Source organism: Epinephelus fuscoguttatus, linkage group LG21 (genome assembly GCF_011397635.1).
Source record: "Epinephelus fuscoguttatus linkage group LG21, E.fuscoguttatus.final_Chr_v1".
Taxonomy (NCBI): Eukaryota; Metazoa; Chordata; class Actinopteri; order Perciformes; family Serranidae; genus Epinephelus; species Epinephelus fuscoguttatus.
The window spans coordinates 30,232,490-30,245,345 of record NC_064772.1 but is presented as its reverse complement, the minus strand read 5'-3'; the positions used below and the strand labels follow the sequence as shown (position 1 = coordinate 30,245,345).

Here is a 12,856-nt window from a genome sequence, read left to right as displayed (position 1 = left end):
TGATAGCTCCTGCTTCACACGTATTTTTGCACAAGAGAATCTGGAAAGTTAAATATGATATAAATGATCTGACTATGATAAATGATGGTATATGCACCCCATGCTTTCATATATGTCAGTTGTGTCTAAACAAAGAGTAAGAGAAATGAGCACACAATGAAGTGCTATCTCTCACACACACACGCACACACACACACGCACAAACAGACGGAGACAAAGCTCTGTGTGATTTAAACAGAGCAGAGAGCAGAATCACTCGCTGATCAGTGTAGAGAAATTCTGGTGTGAGCGGCCAGATGACTGCTGACAGACAGCTGAGTGACAATTAACAAATCACACATCCACATCCAGTGTGAACCCGACCCAACACTTCATTTTCAGTTGACTGATGAAATAAGTTAGTTACATTTTATATCAGTTGTTTAAAATTGACCGTGTGGCCTTAGTGTTGTACTTTCATGAAAAATAGACAGTTATATCTCACTTTATACCATGTAAATGATTTGATGATCTCTACATATAAAAATTTAAGAGTTCAAGCACACCTGTTGGTGCTGGGAGAAAGATTCATTAAAAAAATCAAATCCAGTCATGACCTTAAAATCTCAAAATCAATTGTGGATTCGTGGATTTGAAGAATCATGACCCCCCCCCTGACGCTGATCGACTGATCAAACACACATCTTCCCATTCACTTTGTTTCCCTCCTCACCATTCTGTTGCTGCGTGGAAGTCTGGCCAGCCTCACTCCGCTCATGTCAAACAGTCGGACTTGTCGATTGTCGTGTGGCAGAGCGATGATCCTCTGGTTGGCAGAGACGCTTATCCTGAAAGATCAGATCAAGTTCACTTTGAATCTGGGTCACATTTGGATAATACTCCTTTTCTAAATGAACTCCTTTAAGTTCTCCTGCAACTACAGCTTTTATTCTGCATTACATCACTTCTTAAATAATGTCTGGTGACAGAAGATCCTGCATGGTGTGTGTAGCACTGTATTTACATGAATATCTCAAGCACAATTTCACTACCTAGTTTAAACACAACTCCTTGCCTCTATCAATGAGCTGTAGCATTTTAAATTTAAAAAGTATTTCAAGGAATTTATTCTTATCAGAAGCTTAAAGCAGCATTCAGCCAATAATGGAACAAATGGATGGTCAATCAGAAGTAGGGATGTTAAAATAAGTAAAGCAATTTAAATATTGAGCTCCAAAACTATCAAACTTCAGAGCTCATTTAGTCGTTGTTCTGGAGCTTTCGATTGTATCGGATTGCCAAGTTTTCATGGAATTGTTAATGTTAAAATTTCCAAATAAATGCACAACCACAGAGCCTGGTTCTCACCCCTCCTTTCACCCACCTATTCACAGCTGAGTCAGTGCGGATGGTTGCTATAGGCGACCTCATGTTCTTCAAATCCCACACCTTTACAGTGCGGTCGTCACTCCCTGAAACCACATTGTCGCCCACCGTGAACACTGCTGACGTCACAGTGCTACAAGAGATGGACACACACAAACAGAGGCCATATGTTACACAAAGACGGTGCACGTTCCAACATGAACCAAAAGTGTAGAATTTTTTAGGAGATTCACAGTCTAAATTAAGTGCAATGATGAGAGTTGAAGAGAAAAGAAAGCAAAGTCCTCCAGTTCTTCCAGTGCAGGAAAAGGTAGAGTGAATATTTATAGCCAGTCGAGTCGCCCTCTCCCACAGACACTGTAATTACTCGCACGCCTAAAAGATAAGTGACATCCACACATGCGTCACCGTGATATGTCAAGACGCGTTATGAGCGCTGACACTATTAGAACCCAGAGACGATGTATCAGGTACAACATCAGAAAGTTAACGCTGTGTGGTTCTTGATTTAACATGTGATTCAGCGCCACTCTGAGGCATCACCTTCCCACTGGAGAAAAGAAACGGAGGCGGGATGGATCACACTCTGCTGCGCTTCTGTCGCAAAGGTGTAGCTGGCAGGAAAACCTGATGGGCTCAATAATGACTTCAAAGTGTTAACGCCATCAAATGTGTTTGAGCCATTACGAGGTGTGAAAGGCGGGTTCTGCTTTGCTTGCTAATCTCTGATCATGTTCAACAAACCAAATACTAGAGACAACCACAGAAATACACCTGGTTGCATCCTGTCGCATCACCTGAAAAATGTGATCAAAAACTTATTTGTAAGAGAAAATAAATGGTCAAAGCTACAGCTGAGCAGCATGACTTTACCGTGGTGGCTGTGCTAGAATATCTCCAGGTGTATTAGGCCCTGGTTCCCAATAACAAAGTACCACTTCACTGGCTCCTCTACAATTAGGGCTGCAACTAATGACTATCTCCTTGATTATCTGATTAGTTTATAGCCTATAAACCCAAAGATATTCAGTTTACTGTCACAGAGGAGGAAAGAAACCAGAAAAAAATTATACTTAAGAACCAAGATTCAGAGATTTTTTTTTTCTAATTGATAATAATAATTGATTAATAATTGACAACTATTTAATTAATCCATTAATCTTTGCAGCTCTAACCACGATATGTTTATACAAATGGATTATAAACTGGATGTTATTAATCTCTATTAATCATATAAAAGTGGATATAGTTACAACCATTTGTTCCTATTAACTAATTAAATAAACTTTTTATTCTTTACTTTCAGTCGTTTCTGTATCCATCACTGGACTATTTTAATCGTCTATTTTAAGATCTACTCTCGCTTGATGACAACTTTTCACACTCTCAAAATTGCAACACGTGTTGTTAATATGTTAAAACAACCAACAGAAGATCACACCGCTTTGTGATCCAATTTGGCTGCTTTTGTTCCTCTTTTAACACCATCTTTTTTTAATCAAACCACAGTTTCTATTTTTATTCTATTTTTTTAAGTTAAGTTCACTTGAGTTCATTAAAGTTTTAGTAGGGGAGCCATGTCAGTACCCTGGCTGTGACATACTGTATTAAACAGATGAGTTAATATAATATGTCTGTTATTTCTGAAGGTCCAACAGTATTAACTTGCATTAAATGTCAACAGGCATGTAGTATAGCCATCCTATCAAATGTTATGGTGGCATCTCAGCATGCCGACCTGCCAACAATCACATGTTGAGTTAAATCAAAGAACGCTTGCTGTGATTGGCTGCGAGCAAAACCATAGAAATAGACTTCTCTTTCGAGATCTGGGTACAAAAGGACCATATGCACGCAACATTTGACTGGAGAAGTTCCAATACTACTTGGTACTAAGTTATTTTGGTCAGTACCTTAAAGCAGAAATACTCAATTTATGGCCAGTGGGCCAAATCTGGCCCCCGACAGGGTGCCGGACAGTCCCCCAAAAACCATTTTCTAATTCACAGGGAAAATAAATTGATTCACATTTAATATACATTAAGCTGCCTTTTCAATGCCGCGCAGAAACCGCCTACCCACACAAGCGTTCCCCAAAAAATGCAATGTGCATACAGGAGTCTGTGTCTATTGTCAAGAATATTGTCATCGCAAAAATACCCTGAAATAATATGATATCATTTAAGGTCCATATCACCCACCGCTATATTGCAGGCCCAGTTTTTCTTCTGGTTATAAGTTGCTTGTGCTGTGCTGTACAGCTGTGAGTATTCAGACACCAACATTATCGGCTCAGCACAGCAAAATCATGTAGGTAGCACCTGCTTCATACCCCTACTGCTGTGTTCTTAATTGCCTCCCCTTCAACACCTTACTCTTCCTGAAATGACGGTGTGAACGCAGCTTCAGGTGCTAGAGTGCATAAAAAAGTATCAAAACAAAGCTTGATTATCGAAAAGTGCCAGAGGAGGATCCCCTGACGACCTCCAGCCTGAGCCCGAATGTCCCTAAATCCTAGAAATGCCCCTGTGTACATGTGCGGGGCAGCTGACTGGCCCCTGACCTACTGTCACTGAGTATCCCTGCCTTAAAAGGTATCAAGTACCCATACCCAGCCCTTGACATGTCTGCAGATGTAGTTACAGGTGATCACAACTCTGATCACATCAATCTTTGATGCCGAGTGTGGTCAAAGGTGCAGCAGACTTGAAACTGTACACAAGAAGAAGGCAGTTTAAAAGAAACTTTACTCTGTAAGTCTAACACAAATGTGACTTCAGCCTTCGTAGATAACTGATGAAAAGATAAATTGGGCCAAATACACAATGTACTTTGCTTCATCATATCATGAGCTATGTTTGGCACAATGGAGGCAGACACGTTCTTTATATGCATACAGCATCCCCCTCCTCCCACGGCCTTTATCCAACCAGCCGTGATGCACTGCTCCACACGATAGCACTGCGCTCAGGCCTAGCCATTCATTTAATAGACCTTTAATATTTCCAATCTATTACTGTATGTCAGTCGCTCCTGTGAGGGGTTTTTCTTCCTTCCTCCCTTTTGTGCCTGTTCATTCGTGGAGGGAAGTTGGAAAAAAAGAAGCTCTGATTCTTGATTAAGATTAGCGCAGAGCAGTGTCCCCTCACACACGAGCGTTGTCCAGACTTCTACATCCAGTTTTTCTTTCAAAAACTGGCTTCCCTCTTAATTCAAATTGACGTGGCATTAAGGGCTAATTAGGGGACTAAACTTTGTCCTATTAGAGGGGCCGGGACTCGGGGAAAGTGCTGTATCGTTACAGGCACCTTCTAACATTGCAGGGTACAGCCCACCTGGGGATACAAGAGAGAGACAGAGAGAAGGAAAGATAGGAGGTGCGCTGGGTGGGAGGTTTGTGGGGAGCGTAATCAGACAAGGTAATTGATTAAAAGGTTGATTAAGGTTAAAGGGTTTTTGGAATGGGTGGTGAGGAGGGAGGGAAGTATTCAGTGTTACCTAATGGCATCACTGCAGTGTGTCTGACAGCCAAGGTCAAGACTCCCTGCGATCGGAGACTTAGGGAGTTCGGAAGGAAGAAGGAGAGAGACATACAGAGGGAATCATGGGACCTCTCTACAGTCGGAGAAGTTAAGGTGAGCAGGATGAATCCCTAACCACTGAGCCCAAAGGTCCCTTAGCCACATAAAGGTAGCACTCAAGAGGTCAGATTTTTTTTTTCTACAATTGCGCCATGGTTTCAAGAACACCCCGAGACATGAGGTAAGACAGTGTGATATTCTGAGTCAAGTTTTTCTTCCCAAACCTTTTTGACTGACGGCTTTTCCTGAAGGCAGACTGTAAAGGGAGAGGCATTTGAGAGGAAGAAGGCCAAGTATGAGGAGCTCGCAGACGTGTGCTACCTGATGCTACCCCATCAAGGTCGCCTGCCAAGGATTGGCCGGCCAGTCGCTCTACAGGGCCCTCATGTTTCTGGGGATCAGAGGTCTGCACAGAAGAAGAGCCATCAAGAATGTCACTGCTGCTGCTGAGAGGGCATCAGGATGGCTGTGGATCAAAAGGGGACCACACAAGCTACCTAGACACAGGCAGGGGTCTGATCAACCGTGGCTGGGTCATCTGGGGGAGGGTGTATGAAGTTAAAAGACCCGAAGCACCTGATGACCCTAAGTTACATCACTGTTGACGTGTCTAGGTTGCACCTTAAGGTGTTCAAAATCAACTGATGTTACATTAGAGTGTTATACTCTGTCAGTCAGTCACACCTGTAGCTTCAGCCTCTACAATGACACTGAGATTTTGTGTAATGACGTCTTAAAATTGCCCCCCTTCGTCTTCATTGAGATGAAACCTGTCAACAGTCTGAAACAGTCTGATGTATACTCAAATAAAATAATCGCTCTCACTTTCATAGCTCGTTGCCTCACAATTGGGCCAGCCAATGGAATGATATTAAATTGATATTGTGATAAAAGACAAGATATCGTCTTAGATTTTAGATATCGTAATATAGTGAATGACGTCATTTCCTGGTTTTAAAGACTGGATAACGGTAACTTGATGTAATTTTCTAAACATACCAGACTGTTCTGTTATTTGCCTTTACCCATGTTACTGATAATTATCTATCAAAAATTTCACTGTGTAATTATTATTTGAAAGCACCAACCCTACAATACAGTCACAATGGGGCTGGGTTAAAATAATTGATTCACCTGGTTTGAATCGATCTTCATATGAATGACCTGATATCGATTCATAAAATCAGAGATCAATCTTTTAATATGAGCTTTTTCCCACGGATGTGTGAAGCTTTAAAAAATGGTGTTGTAATTAAAATATTCCCATTTGAAGAGCTATCGAATCAAATCACATCGAAACCATGTGAACTGAAATCGAAACGATTCAGGAAATCAGTGGCGATACCCAGCCCTAAGTTGAAATGTTGATATCAAGGTTTTTGGTCAAAAATATTGTGATATTTGATGTTTTCCATATGACACAGCACCAGCTCACAACATGCATTTTTATGCATTTCTGCTTCTTATTTAAACAGAGTAAGCAGTCACAGAAAATGAATGAATATATTAAATCTAACAAAAGTGTAGGACATGAAAGAAGATGAAAAGACAGAAATGAGAGACACAGGAAGAGGAAACAACTGCTGTGATAAACTATGATCTGACTGATATCCTATAAACCTGAGATGTGTATGTGTTAATGTCTGTGGCTGGGCTACATTTTATTTTGTTTTATTTTTTGAAGCATAAAGCATATTACTCCCATGGGCAGCACCCAAACCCATAGCAGGAGGCTTGCCCGCTGCAGGTGTCACCATATTTCGGACCTCACATTAAAGTGTTCATCAAGGGTTGTGGATTTTTGTTGTCCTGCGTGCTATATCGTAAGTAACTGGACTAAGTAGTTGCCTGCAATGTAGCACTTAGAATTACCCTGAGCCTGAATGACTGAGAGTCTCCACTAACATTTTGCTGTCATTTTTCTTTCTCGTTGAGTCCTGTAAATTTTTCTTTTACTGTTTGAGAAGATGAGGCTGTCACCTCCAATCTGAGTCCACAAAGTAAGACAGGCAGCAACTCTTTAGAGTCAGATTGGCACTGCTGTCAATTTTAGTCTTTTACAATAATTTAACTGTGGAAAGGTGCACATTGGCGGCGAGACGCCTTTGAATGCACAACTTGATAAAACTGGTGATTGCATGACTCGAGCTTTAATGAATTTTATTCAGCTGGCTCTGAGGGATGTTTGACTCTTTACACTTTGGGTTACGTAAGTATCAACGAACAATGAACTGCAGACGACAAATGAAGTGCTAGTCTGCACAGTTTGATGTGATGATTGCAGTGTTTTGAGAATTTTAAGGGTTTCAAAGTACGTACTAATAAATTGAGAGGAATTACTGATATAATATCCAACAGGGGGCACATCTTTGTGTGATTTAAAGAAACACTTTTCTTGCCAGGTTTTCATTTCTTTACCTACCAGCACATCTCTATCAAACATAAATCTGTCAGCTAAACTGGAGAATTTGTTCTGGCACTGTGGCTCTGATCCTTATCCTCCTTCCTAATGAGCGCTTTTAATGACTGATGTGTGAGTTTATGAAATCTCAAGGAATTTCACAATGTGCTCATTGTAAGTGGATGAGAGCGCGAGCCAAATGCCTAAAAGGTGAAATGTAAATGAAACAATTCAGGTACAGACGACTAAGAGGTTTTAGAGCACTCTGTTATTTTGGTGTGCTGCAGCAAAACTGACAGTCGCTGAGAACCTGGTAAGTGCTGTTGTATTCCTCCAGAGACAGGATGTCAGATCTGCATACAGACACCCCTCGCACACACGCGCTCACACACAAATGTGCATTTCTATCAACTGCAATCAAATGTCTCCGAAAGCCGTCGATGGCAGGAGAGACAAACGTGACATGGCATTCCGTTTGTAGAGCAAGTCCGCTGTCACTTCTCGTTTGCTCTAGGCTGTTTTGTTAGCTCGCGTGCAGTTGTCATTACTCTGCAATTATGGCGGGGTGGTGGGATAGAGGGTGTATGCTGCACTTTTAGCTGCCGCGGTTCACTGTCAGGAAGCGTTAGCTGTAATTGCCGGTGAAGACTGTGGAAACAAGAGGCTGTCTCCCCTCCAGCTCTCAACCTCTGCTGCCTATTAAACCATTCACACTCTCCTCTCCTCTGCCGTTTCCACAGGAGGGATGTGGAGACTGGGCCGTTAATGCCACGTCATTACGCCATATTGGAGATTCTGGAAAATTTGCAAGAGAAATGGCAGCGAGACAGAAACCTGTGATTGTTGTAGGATCTGATTAAAACAAACTGCTCATAAGTCTGTAGGTAGAGAAGTGTGGGGATGAGTAAACTGTATTTATAAAACATAAACACACACATAGAGTCAACAGTATTCCTCTTTGCCCCTCATCTCTCTCCCCCTCTCACACACTAGAGCTGAGTTGATTATCTATTGGACCCTGGACAGGTCACCAGACTATCACAGGGCTGACACATAGAGACAGACAACCATTCACACTCACATTCACACCTATGGACAATTTAGAGTCACCAGTTAACCTGCATGTCTTTGGACCTCTTTGAAAGAAAACCCATGCTGACACGGGGAGAACATGCAAACTCTGCACAGTAGAGCCCCAGTCGGCCGGCAGGGTCGAAGTTGGCAGAACCCTCTTGCTGTGATGCAACAGTGCTAACCTCTGCAACACTGTGCCGCCAAAACGCATTACTGCTAATACAAAATGACACTGAACATCACACTAGAAGCTGTTTTAATGTGGAGCATCACTACAACTATAGTTGCAAAAATTAGTCGAACAATGCCAAACACTCAGGAACCGACAGGTGTGTCTTCCAGCTGTGGTGTTTTAATTTGCGCTCGACAGAGTGACTTAATTGTACGCCATTCTGTTTGTTGTGTTAACCTCAATATTTGTTTATTGTGTTTCATATCATAGACCCAAAAATACTGAGCCATATCTCATCATTTTTAGACTTTGATCCTCTGCCTGACCCTCTCTGTGTCCAAGGATATTCATTTATTTAAAAAGGTCTAGGCTTTAATTGTTCTAAATCATCATGCTATTATTAATGTAATTAGGGGAATTAAATACAAAGTGGTAACCACTGTATGTGGACACATGAATGGGTCAGACCTGCACTGTACAGGAAATAACCTGTAATAAACTGGAGCTGCTGTAAAACAACATGACACTCATCCATTTAAAATGAACACTAGCTCTTCTGAGGGAATTTTGGTGAAAGTAAAATAAAAGTAGGGTAATAAGTAACTTATTACTTTACACAGAGTAATATTGTAAAGTTACTGATTACTTTCAATTGTAGGTAACTAGTTAAATGTAATATGTTATATTTTCAGAGTAGATTGCCCAACACTGATCTTATCTTACACTGTTAAAATGACATAAAGAAACATAACATTTCAATATATCTGCTGCACAATAATACTTAAATGTTACGTATTCGTGGTTTACATAAACGTACAATGGCAACATTTATTCTAGCAACTGGGTTGTTGTTAAATATCTTAGGGGGGGTTGGACAAAAGAATTTAGTAGACATCATCTGGGACTACTAAAGTACGGTGACCATTTTTCAAATATTTTATAGACCAGCAGATTATTCAATAATGAAAAATAAGCAATAGTTGCAGCTCTAGATGTAAAATATTCTAACAGAAAAAAGGCCAGTTCAGGTTAGTTACTTATTATCTGCCCACTCAAACTTTCAAATGTCAGGTGGCAGCAATTCTCTTATTCTGAACCACTGCAGCCAAGCACTAAACAACTTCGAAAAGTTTTTTTCCAGTCTTTCAGCAAACAGTTTTTATCTGTTTATAGACTCGGTTTGCCGCTTTAAACGCACCACAGAAGGAGAAGTGGGGAAGTTTTTACTTTAAAGACCACTGATGGCCATTTGGGAAGGAAAGAAGAATGGAGGGAAGGAAAGGAAAGGAAAGGAAAGGAAAGGAAAGGAAAGGAAAGGAAAGGAGGAGGGCTGTCGTTAACTGTGAAACACTGGTGCTTAATCTCATTATACCAATTGTCTATGGGAGAGAATTAGAGTGGGATCTGCAGGAATTATACATGTTGGGGTCGTACATAATGAGCTCTATGTAATCCCCCCACTTGCAATCAAAGGCTGCCAGAGAGTACCAGCCAGCCAGCACACACATGTAGACATGAACATAAACACACACACACACACTCTTCTTACGCCTTTTAAAGAGCGCTGCCATTGAAAGCCACAGACAAGCCTGACAGTCATCGTTTTGAAATGAGCGTCTGCAATTGAGTGTTAACAGCGAGCGAAGTGCCAAATTACACAGAGTGGAGGATTAACGCAGAAACGGACAGATAAATGAACAGGAGAGCGAGGGAGAGAGGGAGGTAGGGAGAGAAAGAGCGGGGAGAAAGGGAAGCAAACCGTCGGAGTGAGGAGAAGTGCTCAGTAATGAATGAGAGGCAAGTGGAGGATTTGGCTTAGAGCAACAGGGTCTGTAAATTAATGTGGCACTGTAAAAGGAAAAGGGAAAAAAGGCAGAAAATACTGGAGGGATTCACAGAGCAGAGAGATGTTACAGCACCACCCTGTGGGCACAACACAGACTGCAGGTGTCGGTTCATGACGTGTGGACTTACTCAGTGTGTCCCTGGAAGACGTTGACAGAGTGGATGGACGGGTCTCTGAAGTCCCACAGTCTGAAGGTGGTGTCTCTGGATGAGGTGACCACCAGCCGCTGGGTGGGGTGAGTACAGCAGTGGGTCAGCTCCTGGTCATGTCCTGCACACAAAGACACAAATTAATAAACTCCTTGTGCATTAGTACAACAGTAAGAGTATGTCACTCAGAGCCCCACTTTATTTAGTGCACCCAAACAGCACCAATCAGCGAATTTCCTTTCAAGTGTTGTAAAAAAAAAGTGATGTTTAAAGTGCTGGAAGAGGCACAAACTGGCTATTTAATTTCTCCAAACAGCTCCTGCAGCGCAGTTTGCTTGGACTACAATTATTTCATTGTGTGGGGACACTAAGCAAAGGAAACAGTGGTTTCTTCCTGTTTAGTCTGGGAGCCAAAAAAACACAAACAGCCAATTTGGTTCCACAAAATAACCAGGCAGGCCATTTTGTCTTCTGTTTAATCTCAGTTACTCGTTACCTCTGACGTTACCGCCTCAGACAGAGGTAAACGTGGACCTTTAGCTGTCATGATTCAATCTTTTAGCAGCAAAAACAGGCCTCTTTTTAAGAAGAAACTTCTTCTGAAAACTAACATATAGCATTTACATTACAATAATAATTTTAGCATTTGTTATATTTTTATGACTTATTTTCATTGTTTTATGATAACTGGGGACCATGCCACCCATTAATGAGTGGCCGATCACAAGATAGATGAGATAAGATAGACGTGTCTCGAAGGAAATTTGTCTTGGATACAAGTAGTACCTGCCGTTAAAAGACACACAAAAAAAATTATACTTACAGTCCATACACAGAGCTGTCACTATTCACAATCCTACACACTCAGTACCTCCAGTACATGTGCTGCTATGAGCTAACAAACTGCACGTTGCCCATTGCACAACAGGTCTGTTGTGCATAGTGTGTATCCATGTCACCTGCAGAGCAGCGCCACAGGAAGTTGTTTCCATGTCAGACTCCAGCCTGCTTCTCCAAACTGGGGCCGACTGACATCTGACACGCTATTTCTACGCCCAAAGTTGGCCTATGTCTGCACCTTAGACCTACTTACAGATCATGTTCTGAACAGGGAACAGATCTTCCAGGACCATGTAGATTTAATTGCAGAGAGTGGCGAGGACCAGTCTGCGCCCCTCCAGTGGTCAAAATCTCTTTCTGGTGTTTGGAAATATTTTTGAGCATTAGACTTGGGTTCGAGTCTTTTTTTTTCCCCTGAATACAGTGTTCACTGAACAGATAGGAGCTTCCCATGCATCTTTATTTTGTATCCAATACTGACACTTTTAAAATAAGACAGCTCATTTAGAATTCACTTCCTGCAGAAGTCCCTCCACTTCAGAACTACTGAAGCCCAAGTCTGCATGTTCTCCCTGTGTCAGCGTGGGTTTCCTCCAGGTACTCCAGCTTCCTCCCAAAGTCCAAAGACATGCAGGTTAATTGGTGACTCTAAACTGTCCGTAGGTGTGAATGTGAGTGTGAATGGTTGTCTGTCTCTATGTGTCAGCCCTGTGATAGTCTGGTGACCTGTCCAGGGTGAACCCTGCCCTAATCTCTCGCCCGATGTCAGCTGGGATAGGCTCCAGCCCCCCTGTGACCCTCAGGATCATACCTAAATACTTAAATGTTTAACATATGAAAAACTTGGAGATAAAGTATGTGAACCAGAAGATGACGATAACAGACACCATATTATACCATAAATACTATGATATATAATGTCAGCCAGTTTACATACCAGTGAGTGCGTGAACCAGTTCAGACGTCTCCACCTCATACAGGTTGGCAGCACGATCCCAGGAAGCTGTCACCACTTGTCGACCTCCCACCAACCAATCAGCTGCGATCACAACACCCTGGTGGCTCTTCAAGGTTGCTGTAGGGACCCGGACAGTGGGGACCTCACAAGGGCCCTCGCCATCCACCTCACCTTCTTCTCTGTCTGACGAGTCCTGGTCGTCATCACATGGAGCCTTTTGGGTACAGAAAGAAGAAGGCACAGTTATACAGTTAGTGCACACAGATGCCTGCAGTGATATAGAAATTAAAAATGACAGCAAGTATCTTGTTCTGTTGTGATTAATTTGCTGTGAAAACTTAAGTGGCCTATTTGTAAATGCACTAAATATTCACTGACTTGGTAAATGTAATAAATCCTTTGACAGAAAACACACCTCTCAGAAACTATTCCAGCAGCAACTCTGAGAAGAGAACAGAAAGGTTACTCAC

At 41.9% G+C, this 12,856-nt stretch overlaps 1 protein-coding gene across 3 annotated transcripts in view; it reads right to left on the bottom strand.

Annotated features, from left to right (window-relative positions):
- LOC125881633 (WD repeat-containing protein 37-like) overlaps positions 1-12,856 on the bottom strand; it is a 36,261-nt gene that overhangs the window by 3,789 nt on the left and 19,616 nt on the right. For all 3 annotated transcript variants that reach the window (XM_049564858.1, XM_049564860.1, XM_049564859.1), the window contains 4 exons: positions 12,366-12,600; positions 10,568-10,709; positions 1,364-1,498; positions 713-827 (listed from right to left, as the gene is read on the bottom strand). In XM_049564858.1, the coding sequence (XP_049420815.1) occupies positions 713-827; positions 1,364-1,498; positions 10,568-10,709; positions 12,366-12,600 (627 nt within the window). The remainder of the gene's footprint in view (positions 1-712; positions 828-1,363; positions 1,499-10,567; positions 10,710-12,365; positions 12,601-12,856) is intronic.